General features: G+C 36.3%; 1 protein-coding gene across 1 annotated transcript in view; it reads right to left on the bottom strand.

The window, feature by feature from the left end:
• OTOGL (otogelin like) overlaps positions 1-21,958 on the bottom strand; it is a 273,380-nt gene that overhangs the window by 84,097 nt on the left and 167,325 nt on the right. The window contains exons 27-29 of the mRNA XM_031016545.3: positions 21,542-21,704; positions 15,077-15,184; positions 14,185-14,323 (exon numbers count right to left, since the gene is read on the bottom strand). Of these exons, the coding sequence (XP_030872405.2) occupies positions 14,185-14,323; positions 15,077-15,184; positions 21,542-21,704 (410 nt within the window). The remainder of the gene's footprint in view (positions 1-14,184; positions 14,324-15,076; positions 15,185-21,541; positions 21,705-21,958) is intronic.

The raw sequence follows: 21,958 nt of genomic DNA, 5'->3' as shown, positions 1-21,958 counted from the left end.
ATTAAAATTGGATGTATTTCTTAAAATTAACTTTAGTGTTAATAATGCACAATGCAAAGGTAAAATTTGGTTTTCTCTTTTGAACAAGCTTTTTGTGTAATATTAAGAGATAGTAAAAGATTTTTATTTACCTTTTGAGTATACAGCAACAAAAAACCGGGAGAGACAGATTAAATTTACCTTTTTAGCTGTCTTTATTAAGTTTTAAGATTATTTGGGAAACTGAGTCTCCTGTCTACCAAAGAGTAAAGGTTTTTGCTTTTTAAAATATTTGAATTATCACTTTGATTAAATGACTAATTTTGCAGTTACCTGTGACTCTTATTTTGCAATATCAAGTGTTTTAAGCCTTTGATATTTGATAACCTTTCCAAATTCTAAATTCAGTCTTTTGGCCTCAAACTAACTTTTTGGGTATTAGGGCTCCTGAAGTCAGAGACAGACATATTCATGTTTGTTGGTATGTTAAAATTACACCAGAATCATTGTCAAATATGAAATGGTGTTTAACTTTCTTTGAGTTATTTTTATATGAATGTGTCATTAATATATGTTCCAAAATTATATAAGATTCATATAGTTCTGGTATGTCTTAATCTATGTTATCAGGAATAATTATGACTATTACATTAAATTATTGTATGCCACAGAAATAATCAAATTTCCTTGTCTATTGTGTCTTTAACCGTGGCTAGTCTAAGACTTTTGTCATGCACAGACAATTATTGTTTTACTTTGATTCTTCTCAAAAAGCACTTTATAATCAGCTGCAGTCCACAACTTACTTCCTTAAGGAAGTTTGTGGAAAGGACTCTGACAGGTGCTCTTGAAGGCAGGTTTCTGATTACTTTGGAGATAGTGCCATCAGACTAGAGAGAAAACTTCTGGGATTCTCACTGGAGGGCAGATGTGTTCATGAGGATTGCTGGCCCAATACTGGGCAGAACAAGAGTTAACTGCATGGGACTGAACTAACAGAAGGCTGAAATGTTTTCTTATGACTTTTTTGTTTGAAACATTGGGCTTCTTTACATTTTGTTTTCTAAAGTCAAGAAAACATTTCTGCTGGGCGTAGTGGCTCATGCCTGTAATCTCGGCAATTTGGGAGGCCGAGGTGGGCTGATCTCCTGAGGTCAGGATTTCAAGACCAGCCTGACCAACATGGAGAAACCCAGTCTCTACTAAAAATACAAAATTAGCCAGGTGTGGTGGCGCATGCCTGTAATCCCAGCTACTTGGGAGGTTGAAGCAGGAGAATTGCTTGAACCTAGAAGGTGGAGGTTGTGGTGAGCCAAGATTGCACCACTGCACTCCAGCCTGGGCAATAAGAGTGAAACTCCATCTCAAAAAAGAAAAAGAAAAAGAAAAGAAAAGAAAAAGAAAAAAAGAAAAGAAAATATTTCTTTCTTTTGAGCTATTTATAGCTTACAACAAATTGAGTAAAGTATGCTCTTGTGAGCAAAATTTGAGGCATATTTCTTCCTATCTGATTTCTCCAGAATTTAAAAATCATTTGTGAGTATTCTTAAATTATGGCAATATAGCTATTTGCATAAGTTCAATAAGAATCTATTTTCTGTTGTAACAGGAAACAGTTGGAGACGCTGGTTATTTTACCACAGCTTTGACTAGGATGGAATATTTACAGACATGACTGGACTGCTTTGGGGAATTTAAGTTGACATTATAGAGCTGACCAAAGCCTCTCATACAGACTGGCCTGACACCTTGTTTATGCAATTCCTTTACAATGTTTGTGACCTGTAGTAAGTAAAGCACATCACTTTCTGACAGGCTTAGGAACCCCAAGTTATTTTGGAACCTCAAGAAGAGAGAAATTAACCCAATTCATATAGGTATTTGCAGGCACATATAAATCCTTATCTTGGCTAACCTCAAGAGGCTTTTAAAAGGTCTAATCTGAGATTATGAAAAAGTTACAACAAAGCCAACGTAAAAGAGCCTATATGAACAATAATTATTCTTGCTGCATTTTATGCAAATAATCAAGCCAAATATACTACGATTAAAACTTATTTTGCAAGTACATTGGTCCTGTTATGATTTGTCTTTCATAGAAATGAGGAACTGAGAGAGAGAAAAATATCATTTGAAAAGAAACTATGGTACGCCTTTTATTAGATTCTGGCCTTGTCCATTATTTATTAGTTGACATTATTTCTCTGCAATTAAACATAAACACAAGATTATAGTTTCCTCTTGCCAGGACTCAGAGTTAAGACAAATACTCTACTTGAAATATTTTCTGCACAATCACTATTTGAAACGACAATGATAAATGCTACGTTTTCTCTACTAAAAAAAGAAAATGAGAGTAACAGGAGAAAATACTAACAAGTAGTTACTGAGTTCACCAAATGCCCAGCATTCTGCAAAATGACTTAGAAAGAATAACAAGAAATATAAGGCATTGTCCCCACCAATAAAACCTTAGAATTTTCTTAGAGAAATCTGTCTTAATATGCAGTATAAATAGTAGATATGTCTTTACAGGAAAGCTTTATACTTAATAGGCCCCTAAAATTGTTTTATTAAATGAATGAAATAATAATGTGAACAAAGATCACCACCATACATTGGAAAATATTTGTAGAGATGCTGAAACATGAACAAGATTTTTAATGCTTTTGGTAGAAATGTGCAAATATTTTTTCCATATACAAAATGAAAAATAAAGCTTCACAGAATCTTTGTGTTACTACTTAAAATGATACCATAAACAAACATCTTTAACAGTAATGATATATCCAATGGGAACATGTCATGTTTGACATTATATTGTCAGCAAAACTTTCCTTTTTCTGAATGTAACTTAAATTTGACTATGCAGAAGAAGAGAAATAATTTCAAAAATAATTAAAATCAGGTTGTTAAAGAAAGTAAAATGTTCTACATCCTTACTACTCAAAATATGGTCCATAGACATGGAGCATCAGCACTATCTAGTAGCTTATTGAAAAGGCAGAACCTGGGGGATTTGGCAAAATGGCCGAATAGGAACAGTTCTGGTCTGCAGCTCCCACCGAGACCAATGCAGAAGGTGGGTGATTTCTGTATTTCCAACTGAGTTACCCAGTTCATCTCTCTAGGACTGGTTAGAGAGTGGGTGCAGCCCACGGAGGGCGAGCAGAAGCAGGGCGGGGTGTCACCTCACCCATGAAGTGCAAGGGGCCAGGGAACCAGAGAACCCCCTCCCCTAGCCAAGGGAAGCCATGAAGAGCTGTGCTATCCAGCCCAGATACTATGATTTTCTCACGGTTTTTGCAACCCACAAACCAGGAGATTCCCTTGTGTGTCTACGACACCAGGGCCCCGGGTTTCAAGCACAAAACTGGGCAGCTGTTTGGGCAGACTCCAAGCTAGCTGCAGAAGTTTTTTTTTCATACCCCAGAGGCACCTGGAACCCCAGCAAGACAAAACCGTTCACTTCTCTGGAAAGGGGGCTGAAGCCAGGAAGCCAAGTGGTCTCACTCAGCGGGTCCCACCCCCATGGAGCCCAGCAAGCTAAGAACCACTGGCTTGAAATTCTCACTGCCAGCACAGCAGTCTGAAGTTAACCTGGGACGATTGACCTTGGTTGGGGGAGGGGCGTCCGCCATTACTGAGGCTTGAGTAGATGGTTTTCCCCTCACAGTGTTAAAGAAGCCACTGGGAAGTTTGGACTGGGCGGAACACATCACAGCGTGGCAAAGTGGCTGTGGCCAGACTACCTCTCTGGATTCCTCGTCACTGGGCAGGACATCTCTGAAAGAAAGGCAGCAGCCACAGTCAGGGGCTTATAGACAAAACTCCCATCTCCCTGGGACAGAGCACCTGCGGGGAGGGGCAGCTGTGGGCACAGCTTCAGCAGACTTAAATGTTTGTGCCTGCCGGCTCTGACGAGAGCAGTGGATCTCACAGCAGAATGCTCAAGCTCCACTAAGGGACAGACTGCCTCCTCAAGTGGGTCCCTGACCCCTGTGCCTCCTGACTGGGAGACACTTCCTAGTAGGGGTTGACAGACACTTCATACAGGAGAGCTCTGGCTGGCATCAGATGGGTGCCCCTCTGGGATGAAGCTTCCAGAGGAAGGAGCAGGCAGCAATCTTTGCTGTTCTGCAGCCTCCGCAGGTAATACCCAGGCAAGCAGGGTTTGGAGTAAACCTCCAGCAAATGCCAGCAGACCTGCAGAAGAGAGCCCTGACTGTTAGAAGGAAAACTAACAAAAAGAAAGTGATAACATCAACAAAAAAGACGTCCATACAAAATCCCCATCCAAAGGCCATCAGCATCAAAGATCAAAGGTAGATAAATCCACGAAGAAGAGCAAAAACAGCACAAAAATGCTGAAAATTCCAAAACCAGAATTCCTCTTCTCCTCCAAATGATCACAGCTCCTTTCAGGCAAGGGCACAAAACTGGACAGAGAATGAGTTTGATGAATTGACAGAAGTAGGCTTCAGGAAGTGGGTAGTAACAAACTCTTCAGAGCTAAAAGAGTATGTTCTAACCCAATGCAAAGAAGCTAAGAACCTTGATAAAAGGTTACAGGAACTGCTAACTAGAATAACCAGTTTAGAGAAGAACATAAATGACCTGGTGGAGCTGAAAGACACAACATGAGAACTTCATGAAGCATACAAAAGGATCAATAGCCAAATGAATCAAGCAGAAGAAAGGATATCAGAGACTGATTATCAACTTAATGAAACAAAGTGTGAAGACAAGATCAGAGAAAACAGAATGAAAAGGAACAAAGCCTACAAGAAATATGGGACTATGTGAAAAGACCAAGCCTATGATTGGTTGGTGTAGCTGAAAGTGACAGGGGGAATGGAACCACGCTGGAAAACGCACCTCAGGATATTATCCAGGAGAACTTCCCCAACCTAGCAGGACATGTCAACATTCAAATTCAGGAAATACGAGAACACCACTAAGATACTCTTCGAGAAGAGTAACCCCAAGACACATAATCCTCAGATTCTCCAAGGTTGAAATGAAAGAAAAAATGTTAAGGGCAGCAACAGAGAAAGGTCAGGTTACCTACAAAGGGAAACTCATCAGAATAACAGCAGATCTCCCTGCAGAAACCCTATAAGCCAGAAGACAGTGGGGGCCAATATTCAACATTCTTAAAGAAAAGAATTTTCAATCCAGAATTTCATATCCAGCCAAACTAGGCTTCATAAGCAAAGGAGAATTAAAATCCTTTACAGACAAGCAAATTCCGAGGGATTTTGTCACCACCAGGCCTGTCATACATGAGCTCCTGAAGGAAGCACTAAATATGGAAAGGAAAAACAAGTACCAGCCACTGCAAAAACATATCAAAATATAAAGACCAATGACACGATGAAGAAACTGCATCAACTAATGTGCAGAATAACCAGCTAGCATCATGATGACAGGATCAAATTCACACCTAAAAATATTAACCTTAAATGGAAATGCACTAAATGCCCCAATTAAGATACACAGACTGGCAAATTGGATAAAGAGTCAAGACCCATTGTTGTGCTATATTCAGGAGACCCATCTCATGTGTAAAGACACACATAGGCTCAAAATAAAGGAATGGAAGAATATTTGTCAAGCAAATGGAAAGCAAAAAAAAAGCAGAGGTTGCAATCCTAATCTCTGATAAAACAGACTCTAAACCAACAAAGATTAAAAAAGACAAAGAAAGTTATTACTTAATGGTAAAGGGATCAATGCGACAAGAAGAGCTAATGATCCTAAATACATACGCACCCAATACTGGAGCACTCAGATTCATAAAGCAAGTTCTTAGAGACGAACAAAGAGACTTAGACTCCCACACAATAATAGTGGGAGACTTTAACACCCCACTGTCAATATGAGACAGATCAACAAGACAGAAAATTAACAAGGATATTCAGGACTGGAACTCACCTCTGGACCAGGCAGACCTAATAGACACTTACAGAACTCTCCACCCCAAATCAACAGAATATACATTCTTCTTAGCACCACATCACACTTATTCTAAAATTGACCACATAATTGGAAGTAAAACACTCCTCAGCAAATGCAAAAGAATGAAATTCATAACAAACAGTCTCTCAGACCACACTGCAATCAAATTAGAACTCAGGATTAAGAAACCCACTCAAAACTGCACAACTACATGGAAACTGAACAACCTGGTCCTGAATGACTACTAGGTAAATAACTAAACTAAGACAGAAATAAATAAGTTCTTTGAAACCAATGAGAACAAAGACACGACGTACCAGAATCTCTGGGACACAGCTAAAGCAGTGTTTAGAGGCGAATTTATAAATGTCCCTATAAATCTAAATGCCCACATCAGAAAGCGGGAATGATCTACAATTGACACCCTAACATCACAATTGAGAGAACTAGAGAAGCAAGAGCAAACAAATTCAAAAGCTAGCAGAAGACAAGAAATAACTAAGAACAGAGCAGAACTCAGGGAGATAGAGACATAAAAAATCCTTCAAAAAATCAATGAATCCAGGAGCTGGTTTTTTGAAAAGATTAACAAAACAGATAGACCACTAGCCAGACTAATAAAGAAGAAAAGAGAGAAGATTTTCTAGTTTATTTGCATAGAGACACAATAAAAAAATGACAAAGGGGAGATCACCACTGATCACACAGAAATACAAACTACCTTCAGAGAATACTTTAAACACTTCTACCCAATAAACTAGAAAATCTAGAATAAATAGATAAATTCCTGGACACATACACCCTTCCAAGACTAAGGCAGGAAGAAGTCAAATCCCTGAATAGACCAATAACAAGTTCTGAAATTGAGGCAGTAATTAATAGCCTACCAACCAAAAAAAGCCCAGGACCAGATGGATTCACAGCCAAATTCTACCAGAGTTACAAAAAGGAGCTGGTACCATTCCTTCTGAAACTATTCCAAACAACAGAAGAAGAGGGACTACTCCCTAACTCATTTTATGTGGACAGCATCATCCTGATACCAAAACCCGGCAGAGACACAACAAAATAAGAAAATTTCAAGCCAACTTCCCCTTTGAACATCAATGCGAAAATCCTCAGTAAAATACTGGCAAACTGAACCCAGCAGCATATCAAAAAGCTTATCCACCACGATCAAGGTGGCTTCATCCCTGAGATGCAAAGCTGGTTCAACATACACAAATCAATAAATGTAATCCATCACAAAAAACAGAACCAATGACAAAAACCACATGATTATTTCAATAGATGCAGAAAAGGCCTTCAATAAAATTAAACATCCCTTTATGCTAAAAACACTCAATAAATCAGGTATTGATGGAACATATCTCAAAATAATAAATGCTATTTATGACAAACCCATAGCCAATATCATACTGAATGGGCAAAAACTGGAGGCATTCCCTTTGAAAACCGGCACAAGACAAGGATGCCCCCTCTTACCACTCTTATTCAACATAGTGTTGGAAGTTCTGGCCAGGGCAATTAGGCAAGAGAAAGAAATAAAGGTATTCGAATAGGAAGAGAGAACATCAAATTGTCTCGGTTTGCAGATGACATAATTGTATATTTAGAAAATCCCATCGTCTCAGCCCAAAAACTCCTTAAGCTGATAAGCAACTTCAGCAAAGTCTCAGGATGCAAAATCAATGTGCAACAATCACAAGCATTCTTATACACCAAAAATAGACAAACAGAGAACCAAATTATGAGTGGACTCCCATTCATAATTGCTATAAAGAAAATAAAATACCTAGGAATACAACTTACAATGTATGTGAAGGATCTCTTCAAGAACTACAAACCATTGCTCAAAGAAATAAGAGAGGACACAAACAAATGGAAAAAAGATTCTATGCTCATAGATACAAAGAATCAATATCGTGAAAATGGCCATACTGCCCAAAGTAATTTATAGATTCAATGTTATTCCCATCAAGCTACCATTAACTTTCTTCGCAGAATTAGAAAAAACTACTTTAAATTTCATATGGAATCAAAAAAGAGCCCATATAGCCAAGATAATACTAAGCAAAAGGAACAAAGCTGGAGACATCATGCTACCTGACTGCAAACTATACTACAAGGCTATAGTAACCAAAACAGCAAGCTACTGGTACCAAAACAGGTATATAGACAAATGGAACCGAACAGAGGCCTCGGAAATAATGCCACATATCTACAACCACCTGATCTTTGACAAACCTGACAAAAACAAGCAATAGGGAAAGAATTCCCTATTAAATAAATGGTATTGGGAAAACAAGTTAACCATATGCGGAAAACTGAAACTGGACCCCTTCCTTACACCTTATACAAAAATTAATTCAAGATGGATTAAAGACTTAAGCATAAGACCTAAAACCATAAAAACCCTAGAAAAAAACCTAGGTAATACCATTCAGGACATGGGCATGAGCAAAGCCTTCATGACTAAAACACCAGAAGCAATTGCAACAAAAGCCAAAATTGACAAATGGGATCTAATTAAACTAAAGAGTTCTGCAGAGTAAAAGAAACTAGCATCAGAGTGAACAGGCAACCTATCAAATGGGAAAAATTTTTGCAATCTATCCATCTGACAAAGGTCTAATATGCAGAATCTACAAGGAACTTAAACAAATTTACTAGGAAAAGACAAACAACCCCATCAAAAAGTGGCCAAAGGATATGAACAGACACTTCTCAAAAGAAGACATTTATACAGTCAACAAACATATGAAAAAAAGCTCATCATCACTGGTCATTAGAGAAATGCAAATCAAAACTACAATGAGATATCATCTCACACCAGTTAGAATGGTGATCATTAAAAAGTCAGAAAACAACAGATGCTGGAGAGGATGTGGAGAAATAGGAACACTTTTACACTGCTGGTGGGAGTGTAAATTAGTTCAACCATTGTGGAAGACAGTGTAGCAATTCCTCAAGGATCTAGAACCAGAAATACCACTTGACCCAGCAATCTCATTACTGAGTATATACCCAAAGATTTATAAATTATTCTACTATAAACACACATGCACACGTATGTTTATTGCAGCACTATTCACAATAGAAAAGACTTGGAGCCAACCCAAATGCCCATCAATGACAGACTGGACAAAGAAAATGTGGCACATATACACCATGGGATACTATGTAGCCATAAAAAAGAATGAGTTCATGTGCTTTGCAGGGACATGGATGAAGCTGGATACCATCATTCTCAGCAAACTAATGCAGGAACAGAAAACCAAACACCGCATGTTCTCGCTCATAAGTGGGAGTTGAACAATGAGAACACATGGACACAGGGAGGGGAACATCATACACTGGGGTCTGTCAGGGGGTGGGGAAGCAAAGGGAGGGAGAGCATTAGGACAAATACCTAATGTGTGGGGGGATTAAAACCTAGATGACAGGTTGATGGGTGTAGCAAACCACCATGGCACATGTATACCTATGTAACAAACCTGCACGTTCTGCACATGTACCCCAGAACTTAAAGTATAATTTAAAAAAAGAAAAGGCAGAGCCCAAAACCCTACTACAGTCCTATGAAAACAGAATTCATATTTTAACAATATCCCTAGGTGATCTGCATGCACACTAAGGTTTAAGAAGTGCTGCTCTAAAAACTTCACATTGAAAGCTCGTGTATGCATTTATCACAAGTGTTAGATTGCTAGAACTAAAAATTCATGTTTAAGCTTGTGGTCTCTATTCTCAAGTGGAGACTGTTGAAAAAAGTCAAACAAGTAATTTTTTAGCTTCATAATTCAGCCATAATTGTGCTAGCTCCTATGAGGAACCCAGAGAAGTGTACCAAATAGTTCTGACATAAAATGATACACAATCTAGATGAGTATATAAAAATAATCAGAATATAATGAGCTGCTTAATTTTGATGTTATGACTATAAACACAATAGGATATAAGAACAGGACAGATAACTGTGAGCTGAAAATATGACTTTGAGGGAGCACAGGAAATCAGATACAGAAAGTACACTGAGAAAAGACATAGATGAGGGATGGAGCTGACAGAACCCTTGGAAAGACTAGTGTAGGAGGTTTGACTTTATGACGCTATTGGAAGCCACTGGAGGCCATTGGAAGTCACTGTAGTTCTTAAGAAGCAATTACATGATAACAATATGAGTCTCAGAAAGATAAATAGAAAGAAATAGTATATTATTGTAAGGATGAACTTGAGTCAGAAATATAGTCAAGAAATTGAGTGTCAGAGCTCTACACATCAATTTGGAACTCATCAGTGTGTAGCTGTAGCTAAGATTTTAGAAGTGGATGAACACACCAAGCACTAGGAAAAAGGGGTAAAGAACCACAAACAGATGTCCACTTCAATAAACATTCAGTGAGAAACTATGTTCCCAGCATAGTGCTCCTCCCTTGTGAAACAATGATGAGCAAGACTTGGTCCTTGCTCTGAAGGAACCAAATCAGTCATCTCTGAGTGGGGGCTTATGTAAGAGGAAAAGGCAACACAAGACAAAGAAGAAACCAGAGAGAAAGAATCATAATATCCAGAAAGTCAAGGGTGGAGGTAACTTAAAGGAGTGTCAGAGGCACCTAAATATCAAGGAAAGTGAGGATTTGATATAAAATCAACCTGAAAAGTATATTTGTTTATGTGTTTAAATTTCTAAACTGTTATCTACTTTTCTAAGCCTCTAAATTTATACTCTAAACCTCAGGGGATGAAAGGATTCTAATATAAAATTGTTTGCTAAAACAGGCTTGTTCAAAGAAGATACTTAGAGAATGTATTCTTTAGTGTGCCTTCCGTAGGCTCTGAAAATAATCCAAACAACACAAGACAAAAAAAAAAAATACCCTATAGGCAACTTACCATCCATTATAATTATATGACTGCCAAATCCATTCCTAGGTATTTATTCTTTAAGAAACTTAAAACCATTCATAAAGGAAGACAAGACAAGTACCAACAGGAAAATCCAATGACGTAAAACATAAGCAAGAACCTTCCTTAAGTTTAAAAGGCTATAGATTTTACTATTCATTTTTTATGTAACAGAACTAATATAAAATAGAAGATAGTCTGTTTTCTTGACTTAGGCTTAAATAACAGAATCACACACAAACCTCTAATAATATAAAAGTCATATCCAGAAAAAAATGCATTAATCATAGGTTAGTTTGCTGGAGGAAAAGATGTTATTTTGTTTATTCTTGTGTGACTTCTTTCTAAAGCTCAAATTTTTCATTTAGAAATGTAAATCTGTGATCAGTAATGCCTAAAATTTGAGTATACAGGTAATTCAAATGCATTCAATGTAAGAAATTTTAAGGATTTTATCAGATATATAAAGCCTGGAGTTTACCAAAGCATATCATCAAAATAGCATTTCCAGAATTGAGCATAATATCTTTTTATTGTCATAACCATAAAAAATGTATAACCCAATTATGGTTTAATGTGTTATATTTATATTCACCAAACCAAGTTAATAACAATAAAAATGGCTAACATTTATTGAACACTCACTTTATATCAAATACTATCTAAGCCTTTTATATATATTTATCTATTCAATCCTCAGAACTACTTTCACAATTATTTTTCTCATTTTATAGATGAGGAAACAGAGGCACAGAATGTTTAAGAACTAGCCCATTACCTATAAATAATAAAAGTTAAGAATGAGTTAAAGAAATACCAAAACCTGGCAGAGATACAATGAAAAAAGAAAACTTCAGGCCAATATCCCTGATTAACACAGACACAGAAATCCTCAACAAAATACTAGCAAACTGAATCTAGCAGCACATCAAAAAGCTAATCCACCACAATCAAGTAGACTTTATTCCTGGAATGACAGGTTGGTGCAACATACATAAATCAATAAATGTGATTCATCACACAAACAGAACTAAAAACAAAAACCACGTGATCATCTTAACAGATGCAGGAAAAAGCTTTGGATAAAATTCAACATCCTTCATATTAAAAATCCTCTAAAAACTAGGCATTAGAGGAACATACCTCAAAATATTAACAGCCATCTATGACAAACCCACAACCAACATCATTCCAAATGGGCAAAAGCTGGACCCAATTCCACTGAGAAGTGGAACAAGACAAGGATGCCCACTCTCATCACTCTCATTCAACACAGTACTGGAAGTCCTAGCCAAAGCAATCAGGCAAAAGAAATAAATAAAAGGCATCCAAATAGGAAGAGGAAGTCAAAGTATCTCTCTTCACAGACAATACGATTCTACACCTGGAAAACCCCATAGCCTCTGCCCAAAGGCTCCTAGAACTGATAAACAACTTCAGTAAAGTTTCAGGATACAAAACCAATGTAGAAAAATCAGCAGCATTTCTATACACCAATAGTGTTCAAGCTGAGAGCAAAATCCAGAATGTAATTCCATTCACAATAGCCATACACACACACAAAAATACCTAGGTATACAGCTAACCAGGAAAATGAAAGATCTCTACAACAAGAATTACAAAACACTGCTGAAAGAAATCAAGACGACACAAACAAATGGAAATACATTTTATGCTCATGGGTAGGAAGAATCGATATTGTTAAAATGGCCATACTTCCCAAAGCTATCTACAAATTCAATGCCATTCCTAAGCAGAAAGAACAAAGCTGGAAGTATCAAACTACCCAACTCCAAACTATACTACAAGACTACAACAACCAAAACAGCGTGGTACTGGCACAAAAACAGACACAATGGAACAGGTTAGAGAACCCAAAAACATAGCCACATACCTACAACCATCTGATCTTTGACAAAGTTGACAATAATAAGCAATGAGGAAAGGATTCTCCATTCAATAAATGCTGCTGGGATAACCGGCTAGCCATATGCAGAAGGTTGAAACTGGAACATTTCCTTGCATTAAATACAAAAATCAACCAAAAATGGATTAAAGACTTAAAAGTAAGACCTAAGATCATAAAAAACCTAGAAGAAAACCTAGGGAATGCTATTCTGGATGTAGGCCTTGTCAAAGATTTCATAACAAAGACACCTAAAGCAATTGCAACAAAAACAAAAATTGACAAGTGGGGCCTAATTAAACTAAAGAGCTTCAGCACACCCAAAGAAATGTCCACAAAATAAACAGAAAACCTACAGAATGGGAGAAAATATTTGCAAATTATGCACCCTACAAAGGCCTAATAACCAGAATCTACAAGGAACTTAAACAAGTCAATAAGTACAAAACAACCCCATTAGAAATGGGCAAAGGACATGAACAGACACATCTCAAAAGAATACATACATGCAGCCAACAAGCATATGAAAAAATGCTCAACATCATTAATTATTAGAGAAATGCAAATCAAAACCATAATAAGATACCATCTCACAGCAGTCAAAATGGCTATTATTAAAAAGTCAAAAAAACAACAGATGTTGGCAAGGTTGCGAAGAAAAGGGAATGCTTATACACTGCTATATGCTGCTGGTGAGAATGTAAATTAGTTTAGCCACTGTAGAAAGCAGTGTGGCAATTTCTTAAAAAACTTAAAACAGAATTACCAGTCAACCCAGCAATCCCATTATTGTGTATATACCCAAAGGAATATAAATCATTCTACCGTAAAGACACATGTATGCATACATTCATTGCAGCACTACTCACAATAGCAAAGACATGGAATCAACCTAAATGCCCATCAACAGTGGAATGGATAAAGAAAATGTGGTACATATACACCATGGAATATTACGCGGCCATAAGAAAGAAATGTCTTTTGCAGCAACATGGATGCAGCTGGAGACCATTATCCTAAGTGAATTCACACAGGAACAGAAAACCAAATACCGCATGTTCTCACTTATAAGTGGGAGCTAAACATTGGGTATATATGGACACAAAGAGGGGAATAATAGACATTGGGGCCTACTACTTAAGGGTGAAGGATGGGAGGAGGGTAAGGGTCAAAAAACTATCTATTGGGTACTGTGCTACTACCTGCATGATGAAATTCTTTGTACACCAAACCCCAGCAACATGTAATATACCCACATTAACAAACCTTCCCAAGTACCCCCGAACCTGAAATAAAAGTTGAAAATATATATAATTGTTTTATAGGTTTTATAAATAACACATGAATTTGATATATCAGGGACCAGCATACTTGTTTTTTACATTAAATCTTTACACAAATGCAAATAAAACTGTGTAATTGTGACCTACCTTTATCAAAAACACCTGGCAATCACTGATATAGTCATATTCTAGTCCATCAAAAGAATAATAATGTCGGTCTCCGTATATTGTGCACACTGCTGGGCATGGATAATATGTGCAATTGAACATTCCTCGTCGACAAACGCTATTAAAAAATAACAAAAGTTACCTTTCTAAAGAAACTTGACTCTAACTAGTGATTTCAAGTGACAGCAACATTGGAATGTCTGTATTCAAGAGAATTCATGAGTCAATATCCCTTTCGAATATTGCCAGTTCATTCTGATACCACCTATTACATTGACAAATTAGGCATACGTTTTTCACTTCCTTTAAATAAATTATCAGACACCAAAACCGAGCCTGGGAATTGTGCATAGGTCACACAGAAAGTAGATGATAGAATGAAAACTGAACACAGGTCTGCTGGTAGCTGAAAGAGCACAATGCCATCTCCCATATTTGAGTAAATTTAAATGCATTAGACATGACATTGCTCATGAGTTTAGAATCTTTGTCCATATTTTAGGGAAATTATATTTCAAATTTTATTTTATGGTATTCTTTTGACTTACCTTGAAACTGAAAACCTTCCATTAAATACGGTCTTTTCTTTGTAACATTTAGCACTTTCTTATAAACATGAGATATTTTTTCCTATTAAAATTTTAGATTGTTGTGTTTCACAGTTTTCTTCTGGGCTGAACAAATATGCATAAAAATAATGATATAGTCCCCTGCAGATAGTAACTGTCCACCAACTCCTGCAGGCCTTTAAATTATTTGCTGAGGCTTGATTTACTTTTTGCTGATGTCAGTCTCATTAAATAAATAAAAGATGATTGAAATTTACACAATTACTTAGGAAAATATTTGTGAAATAAATGGATCTCCTTACCAGGTGTAACACGGTGTAGCAATCACTTCTCCTGAGAGATACTCCCAATCTTTCCAAATACATGGGCAGCTTTCAGGAACATAACACTTTCCTTTGTGCTCTGCCATTCTTCCAAATGAAGAATAAAATGCTATTTAGTATGAACTACAGATTTCAGTTTTAAAATATCAGTAATCTTAGCATATTAACACTGTCATCTATATTTATTAGAGCTGTCTAAGGCACTCTATCTAACCTACTGAGGAGTTGAATCCAGTGTTTCTCCTCGCTTTTTCCACATAGTACCTTACATATCGCAGTACTAAATGCCAGGCAAATGACTAGATGTGATATGTCGACCTTTTTGCTATTCACTAAGTGCATGAAAGGAAGACAGAAGCCTAAATTTCTAATAAAGTGAGTCATCCCGAAAAAAAATTTATAGAGGAAATGAGAGTCCCGTTCTTTAATATCCGCTACTTAAAAGAGTCTATAGGGCCTACAATTTTCTGATGAAATAGTAAATTATTAAATGGTTAACATTTTTGTTACAAGATATAGAGAGTAATCAAAAGCTTCTTTCTGAGTGTTTAAAATTGAAATCAGGAGAGTTTAACTTAGGTGTGTGTGGAACTAAAAAACATTATATTAAGTGTTTCACATTGTTTCTTATTTATTTAATGTGATAATTTTTGAATGTTGGTTGTCCTTCAAGTGTTATTTTCTTCTTGAAAGATTATACCCTGAAAGTGTCTAAAAATGTCTATGGCTATAAAAGTTAAACATATACAAATGTTATATTTTAATATATAATTTAAAAATAAATATATAATTAAGTATAAAATTTCAATATAAAAATTGAACTAATCTCAGGGAAGAATTAATTTTGGTGTGTTATCTAAATATTTGATATGAAGATTAAATATATATTACATATAACATCAAATCATTTAATATAAATATATATTTCAATATTCTTACAATTTTTTCTAAAAGTTTTAATAAAGATTTTTTTCTAGAAGTGTTAACAAAATAATAATAGAACAATAATTTTGTAATTAATTATAAATATATAAAATAACAATAAAGATAAAAACATTAAATTTGAAAATTAGTTGTCATTATTTAAATAATTTTTTATTATGAATTAATCCATAATTTAATTTATTTAAATAACAAATAATAAATAAATAAAAATTAAAAGCTCCTAAAATAGATAAGGTATAAAACTTTTTTTACATTTTGCTTTAAAATATAAAAATTCAAGATTATAAAAATTCAAGATTATAAAAATTAACATGGAATTCAGGAACCCTGAATTCTTGCCTCTTCTCTAAAACAGAAATAATTTCTCATGTTGTTTTAGCTCTCTCTCATGGCTGTTTGTACACAGTACTGTAATTCCTTATTCAGTGTATATGCTGTCCACTAGACTTTCAGCTTCACTCGAGAGGACCATAAATATCTTGTTTATGTTCATGTCACACAATATGTAGCACACAGAAGACAACTGAAGAAACGTATTTATATAAATGATGCATTATCTCATTTAGATTTCTTTCTTTCAGACCAACAATGACCTTGATTCTACAGTCCCTCACCTTGGCCCTCCCAAACTTCTAGCCATGCATCCTGAGCTTTGAATTTTTCTTCTTCCTAGAAAATTTTTCTCCCATGTTCTCTCTGGCAAACTTATCACTTACAACTCAATTCGATGCAATCTTTTATGTCCCCAGCTCCTTCACATACTCCCTATACTTAGCAACTTTATAAACTTTTATTGGAGGATTTATCACAATGAACTGTTGAGTACTTCATTAAATAGCTTATAGTGACAATAACTATAAGAACAATAAGAACTATAAGAACAATAACAAAACTAATATTCTGGACTGCTTACTATGGCGAGGCACTATTCTAACCATTTTAACTATGCCTCTAACTGATCTTATCCTAGTGACAATCCCCTAAGGTAGATTCTATTATTATCTAATAAATGTATTTTAGTACCCCCCATTCCTATAGCTTAACACAATGCCTCAAACATTAGACTCTTCATAAACTTTAATTGTTCAGTTGTTTAAGTGAGGGAAACCTCACCAAAATGAACCACAATTCTTATATCCCCAGCCAAAGTCATGGTTTTAACTGGCATTGCTAATTAATGACTGATGAGTTTTTCATAACTACTCAAAACTGGAAGAAGGAAAAGGAAAACTTTAAATCACTGTAAATTATAGGTGTATTTCAGAGATATTGTTAATTTGGTTCTAGACCACAGCAATAAAGTTAATATCACAATAAAGCAAGTCACACAGATTTTTTGGTTCCTAGTACACATAAAAGTTATATTTACAGCATAGTCTATTAAATGCATAATAGCATTATATCTAAAAAATATACATACCTTAATTTAAAAATACTTTATTGCAAAAAAAAAAGTTAATGATCATCTGAGCCTTCAAGGAGCCATAATCTTTTTGCTGAAGGAGGGTTTTGCTTCAATGTTAATGGCTGCTGACTAATCAGGGTGGTGTTTGCTGAAGGCTGGGATATCTGTGGCAATTTCTTGAAATAAGACACAGTGAAGTTTGCCACATTGATTGACTCCCCCTTTCACAAAAGATTTCTCTGTAGCGTGCAATGCATTTGATAGTGTTTTACCTAAAATTTTCTTTCAAAATTGCAGTCAGTCGTCTTAAACCCTACCACTGCTTTATCAACTAAGTTTATGCAATATTCTAAATCTTTTATTATCATTCTGACAATGTTCACAGCATCTTCACCAAGTATAGATCACATCTCAAGAAACCACTTTTTTTGCTCATCTATAAGAAGCAACTCCTCGTCCATTCAAGTTTTATCATGAGATTGAAGCAAATCAGTCATATCTTCAGGCTTCACTTCTAATTCTAGTTCTCTTGCTATTTCCTTTGCATCTGCAGTTACTTCCTCCACTGACGTCTTAAAACCCTCAAAGTTATCCGTGAGGGTTAGAATAAACTTTTTTCAAACTCCTGTTCGTGTTGATATTTTGACCTCTACCCATGAATCACTAATGTTCTTAATGGTATTTAGAATAGTGAATACTCTCCAAAATATTTTCAATTTTCTTTTCCCAGATCCATCAGAGAAATCACTATCTATGGCAGGTATAGCCCTGTGAAATGTATTTCCTAAATAATAAGACTTTAAAGTTGAAATTACTACTTGATCAATGCCTGCAGAATAAATGTGTTAGCAAGCATGAAAACAACATTAATATATCCTTCTGCATCTCCACTGGAACTCCTAGGTGCCAGGTGCACTGCCAATAAGTAGTAATATTTTAAAAGGAAATTTTTTTCTAGGCATCAGGTCTCAACAGTGGGCTGAAAATATTCAGTAAACCATGCTGTAAACAGACGTGCTGCCACCCAGGCTTTCTTGTTCCATTTACAGAGCACAGGTAGAGTAGACTTAGCATAATTCTTAAGGGCCCTAGGATTTTTTGAATGGTAAATGAGCATTGGCTTCAACTTAAAGTCACAAGCTGCCTTAGCCCCTAACAAGAGAGTCAGCCTGTCCATGGAAACTTTGAAGCCAAGCATTGCCTTCTCTCTAGCTATGAAAGTCCTAGATGGCACTTTATTCCTATATAAATCTGTTTCATCTACATTGAAAATCTATTGTTTAGTGTAGCCACCTTCATCAATTATCTCAGTTGCATTTTCTGGATAACTTGCTGCAGCTTCTCCATCAGCACTTGCACTTCTATGTTATGGAGATAGTTTCTTTTCTTAAACTCCATGAGCCAACCTCTGCTGGCTTCAAACTTTTCTTCTGCAGCTTTGTCACTTCTCTCAGCCATTATAGAATTGAAAAGAGTTAAAGCCTTGCTATGGATTAAGCCTTTGCAGAAGTGAATGTTGCAGCTGATTTGATCTATCCAGACTACTAAAGCTTTCTCCATAACAGCTAGCTGCTTTGCTTTCTTACCACTAGTGGGTTCACTGGAGTAGTAGCACTTTTCATTTCTTTCATGAACTTTTCCTTTGCATTCACAATTTGGCTAACTGTTGCAAAAGGACTAGCTTGTAGCCCATCTCAGCTTTCAATATGCCTTCCTCACTAAATCTAATCATTTCTAGCTTTTGATTTAAGGTGACAGATGTGTGACTCTTCCTTTCCCTTGAACTTTTGGTGACTATTGTAGAGTTATTAATTGGCCTAATTTCAGTATTGTGTCTCAGGGAATAGAGAGACCCAAGAAGAGCAAGAGAGATGGTGGAATGGCCTATACATGGAGAAATCGGAACACACACAACACTCATCAATTAATTTTTCCATCTTATATGGGCACCATTTGTGGAACCCTGAAATAATTACATAATAATCAAAGTTCACTGTTTACAGATTACCGTAACAGACATAATGATAATGAAAAAGTTCTGAAATATTGCAAAAATTACCAAAATGTGACACAGAGACACCAAGTAAGCACATGCTGTTGGAAAATGGCACCAACAGACTTACTTGATGCAGGGTTGCCACAAACCTTCAATTTGTCAAAAATGCAACACCTGTGAAGTGCAATAAAGCAAAACACACAATGAAAGAAAGTATGCTTGTATCTGCTTTAAGCAAGTTTGGGCAGTGGGATAAGAAATAAACATTTCCTGAGCTCTTACTATATAACTGGTGTGCAGCATATACTCAATCATCCAAGAAGTAAATATACTGTTATATCCATTATTAAAAGAGAAACTTGAGATTTCAAGTGGTTAAGTAACTTGCCGTGAGGTACTTCGGCTTATAAGGAGGGCCAGCATAGAAGCCATTTCCATCTGACTTTTCCTCTATACTATTTTCCATTTCTTCAATCCACAGTGATTTCTCAATTAGGGTTATGGGGTCCTTTTGCAGTCAATAAACTGCTGGCACTGTTAGGAGCCACATGAAACAAGTCACACTGGACTACTGTGCCAAAATGAGCCAGACAAGGTCACATAGAAGACACGGCAAATAACATTACCATAAGCAATATTGTAGGAGAAAGCTATCTCAATAAAATATTTCCAAATCTGTCAGAGGCCTCTAAGTCAATTCCACCCACATTTATTTCAATACAGTCAGAGAAGGTAGGAGGAAATCTCCTTAACGTTTTGTAATGAGATTTAGCCAGCAAATAAATCACTGTCCAACTAAACGTCAAAGGTGACAGTAAATATATTTTAAAAGATAATAGCTCAAGCACAGCATATAAAACAAAATTAGGATATGGCTTTAATTAGCCATGCATTCCTAAGAGTCACAATCAAATCAAATAAATCAAGCAATGTTGTGGGTTTTAATTATTCTACCATAATAAAGGTTTTATTTCCCTTCTCCTTTTTACTAAAATGTCTTTCTTGCTTATCTGCTCTATGGCCTTATTTCTACCTGTCTTTCTTTTCCCAGCCACAGGCACTTGTTCTTTTGTGACCTTCTTGTCTCTGCCTCCTAAGTCCTTTCTTTCTAAAGAGATTAATGCCAGTTCCAAGTTACTTGGCTCTTCAACCTATTCCAGATGGAGGCCATTTAGACAAATGCAATTCTCCTGGGAAACAAACCACAAGGCCTCGCTCTTCTTTGCCCCTGGTTTATACGAGCTGATCCCAGGAATCCCTTTGTGTGAACATGTTCATGAGGAAGAATGGGTGACCTGTTTGCCTTAGATGGCACTCCCTCTGCACAGCCTCTATCTCATTACCAGAAGAGGGAGGGCCAGGGAGGCCAGATTATATGTGTGCTTGTGAGGAAGCCAATAGCCACAAGATTCTGTGTTTGTCTTTCACCTGTACTAGGCATTTCTGCAATGGAAGAATATTTATGAAGATAGGAGTAGAATATATGCTGCCACAAAATAGTGGCTCATATTTTTAAATACACACACACACACACACACACACACACACACACACCATATCACAATGCCTAATTGAGGCTTAAAAAGAAATTGCAGAAAAATCACTCCACTAACAGTGTCAGAGCTGGGATTTGAGCAGTGGTGTGTCTGATGCCAAAGCTCCCACTCTTACCCACTGCCCTTTGTAGCCTCAATACACTATTTTCTTTAAGATAAAACAGTTGGCATCACTATTACAACTTCACATCAATACCAGTAACTGCACAACAGAATATTTAAAAATGCACTTGAAGAGTGTTTTGAATGAAGAGTGATTGTGTCACTTTCTCAAAATTGCAGTTTCATCAGGGGAGAAATTCCAGCTTCATCCAGAAATGAGTTTTCTCCTCAATTCAGTGAAATATTTCACTGAAATATTTAATAATATTTCACAATGTCACATGAGCCAAGCAAAACAATCACAATAGTCTTCTAGCTACCAACCCAGTTAACCACTAGTCAGAACAACAATTCTGGCTATTTCTATAAAGAATGTTTTCAGGAGATATTGTGCTTTCAGGCAAATCCTGAATGTTTTGTATTATGAAGAAGAGGCTTACCCTGGAGCACAAACACAGCCACTTATACAGGGTGAGGATGGGGTGCAGGTGAAGTTCATGGCTAGGTTTGCACATGTAGTCTCACAATTAACACCACCAGCTGGTAATTCAGGGTCAGGAAACCTGCAGTCGAAATACTCTTTTCCCTCTGGGCAGATGTGAACTTCAGATATAAGCACAGACAAAATGTCCTTAACTTTCTGTCATGGCATGGGAGATATGAACACCAAAATTCATAAAATAGGTTTATTCTAAACCTATTTTGAGTTTGAGAATGTTAGCTGCCTTCCATAAGACAGTAACTAACTAGAATATAATTTTCTGAAGTCAAAAAACAAGATATTTTTATTAATTCATACATATATTATCAATTTTTCAGCATGTTATCAATTTTTAAGCATAATGTAAAAGCACTGT

Source organism: Gorilla gorilla, chromosome 10 (genome assembly GCF_029281585.2).
Source record: "Gorilla gorilla gorilla isolate KB3781 chromosome 10, NHGRI_mGorGor1-v2.1_pri, whole genome shotgun sequence".
NCBI classification, from domain to species: Eukaryota; Metazoa; Chordata; class Mammalia; order Primates; family Hominidae; genus Gorilla; species Gorilla gorilla.
Note: the sequence above shows the minus strand (reverse complement) of the source record. Positions and strands in the feature narration are given on the sequence as shown.